Source organism: Drosophila sulfurigaster, chromosome 2L (genome assembly GCF_023558435.1).
Source record: "Drosophila sulfurigaster albostrigata strain 15112-1811.04 chromosome 2L, ASM2355843v2, whole genome shotgun sequence".
Taxonomy (NCBI): Eukaryota; Metazoa; Arthropoda; class Insecta; order Diptera; family Drosophilidae; genus Drosophila; species Drosophila sulfurigaster.
Genome location: NC_084881.1, coordinates 7,064,784 through 7,066,988, shown reverse-complemented (window position 1 = coordinate 7,066,988; position 2,205 = coordinate 7,064,784). Strand labels below are relative to the sequence as shown.

Genomic DNA, 2,205 nt, shown 5'->3' with positions numbered 1-2,205 from the left:
TTGTTTTAATATTTTTTTTTTAGTATTTTTGTTGCCTACAGCTAAAAAACGAGAAGAGCATTATGTCATATTGTTTTTAGTAAAAAAAGTAAAATATGATTTTTTTTTAATTTTTCATTATGTGCAGAAAAGTATTGAATATAAAATATTAGTTTGTTTAACTAATTTTCTTTTTTTTTCTTAGTATGTATTACTCTACAAATGCATATCTATTTTTTCTACAATATAACAATATAACAATTTTTAATTTTTATATAGGCTTTATCAATCCATTTTACAGTTTTATATTTCGGCACAACAAATTATAATTCTCAAATGCACAAATTAATAAACTTTTAGTGCAAATTTGAAAATAAAAAATATTTATTTATTTTATTATTTAGCTGGAAGTATTTATTTACTTTTTTTATGTTTTATAAAGTTTATTTTTATTTTGTTTTTAATCTACGTTACCAATTTTTTGAATAAAACAAAATATAAATCGACAACTTTCTATCATTTCAGATCATAAATTTAAATTTTAGACAAAAAGAAATTATAATAAATTATAAGCGATAGCACTTTAATCTCTTCGTTGACAAATACGGATAGTCAATAATATTTAAAAGAATTCATATTGAGATCGAAGCGAAGCGTCACGTACGCAATGATTCAGCGGCAACGGATACAGAACCCGCTGAGAATGCGACGTGATTGAGGCTGCAGCATGCAGCATGTGAGGCAGCTGCAGGAGAAGGGAGATGAAAGAGGTGAAGTTGAACTGAACGGTACGAGAGGCGAATGAATCATTGCTCACCATATATGTTATGAGTGTGAATATGGCTATATTGAAAGTCAATCTGTGGGCCACCTTCGATGAGTTATTGAGACGCAACCTTGCATGCCAACACGCATCAGTCAGTCAGCCATAAGGTGAGGCCTTTTGGACGACATTGGTGGCATCAAAATTGAAGTCGACGTCGCAGCGCTGTATACAAATGAAGCTGGCCACCAAGACGAGCACATAGTTGATGTAGAGCACAAATCCCAGCAGCAAAGTATCTGGCTTGATCAGCACATCCAGATTCTTAAATGAGATTAGCACATAGGATATCATGAGCAGCAATACGCTCAGCATAAAGAGTAACAAGGCCACATCCATCCAGTGCCGACCACGATAAGTGCCCAGAATCATGGCACAAATGACCAGTATGAGACCCAGAGCAGCCAAGGATGCCAGCTTGTAGGGATTGGGATAGTTGTAGCCGCTAATGATGAAGAAACACAGCACCAAGACGAGTCCAAAGATTAACAATGCCATCGCCACAGCCATCATGACGGTATTCGGTTTGCTGTTCATCACAAAAGCACCTACACCGAGGGTCATCAGCTCGTAGCAACTGCCAATGGCCAACCAGTTCCAGGGCCAATTGTATTTGACAGATTCCACCAAATGGATGAGAGTCAACAGCACAAACGAACCAGAGAAACAGATCAGAGTGTAGAGTATGTGGTCTGCAGTCGTGTATATCGACAACAGCATCCATTGAGGCACGGCGAAGGACAGCAAATAGAGGAAGATGAACAGCGTGTGCCTGATGAAACTCCTCACGGTGATGTAGAGTGAGATGTATGCATCAGCCATGATAAATATTTAAATTCAAATTTCGAGTTAACAATTGAAAAAAATGACAAATTCTACTCGATTCAATAACTGCAAAAAATACTCAAATTCTATACATAGTTTACGAAATATTGTACATAATATAAACAACTGATAGGAAATCAGTGTTTACCTTTAATAAATTGTTATTTTTCTGGATAAGACGGTTCTTTTGCGTATACATAAAGATTTCTAGAGTTCGGTCACACTATTGATTTATTTTTTTAATTTTCTTTTTAGTCAATTTTGTCAACATGTTAAAAATTGCTTGGATTGGTTATTAGCCCTTGGTTTATAAAACCTTTTATAATGTATAGCTTAAAAGTGTTCCTCTTATACGATAACTAATTCATAGTAACAATGGTACACAAAAAGATAACATTATATATTTACATTTTTAATGCTCAATATTTTGGATACCAGCTATAAACACCAATATCCAGAAATCAGTAGTAACAGTAAAAGAAGCACTGATTGAATTTAGACACAATACTCTAAGTAAATATTTAATGCATTAAATTAATTTCATACTGATACAAACTTTTTCTGGTATTGGCTAAGAC

General features: G+C 34.0%; 1 protein-coding gene across 1 annotated transcript; it reads right to left on the bottom strand.

Annotated features, from left to right (window-relative positions):
• Nucleotides 1-547: 547 nt before the first annotated feature.
• LOC133850669 (uncharacterized) lies at nt 548-1,704 on the bottom strand. Its single transcript, XM_062286818.1, has 2 exons — nt 797-1,704; nt 548-724 (listed from the first exon to the last, which is right to left on the bottom strand). Exon 1 carries the CDS (start codon nt 1,622-1,624, stop codon nt 902-904), a length of 723 nt encoding a protein of 240 aa, XP_062142802.1. The 5' UTR covers nt 1,625-1,704; the 3' UTR covers nt 548-724; nt 797-901.
• Nucleotides 1,705-2,205: the final 501 nt, after the last annotated feature.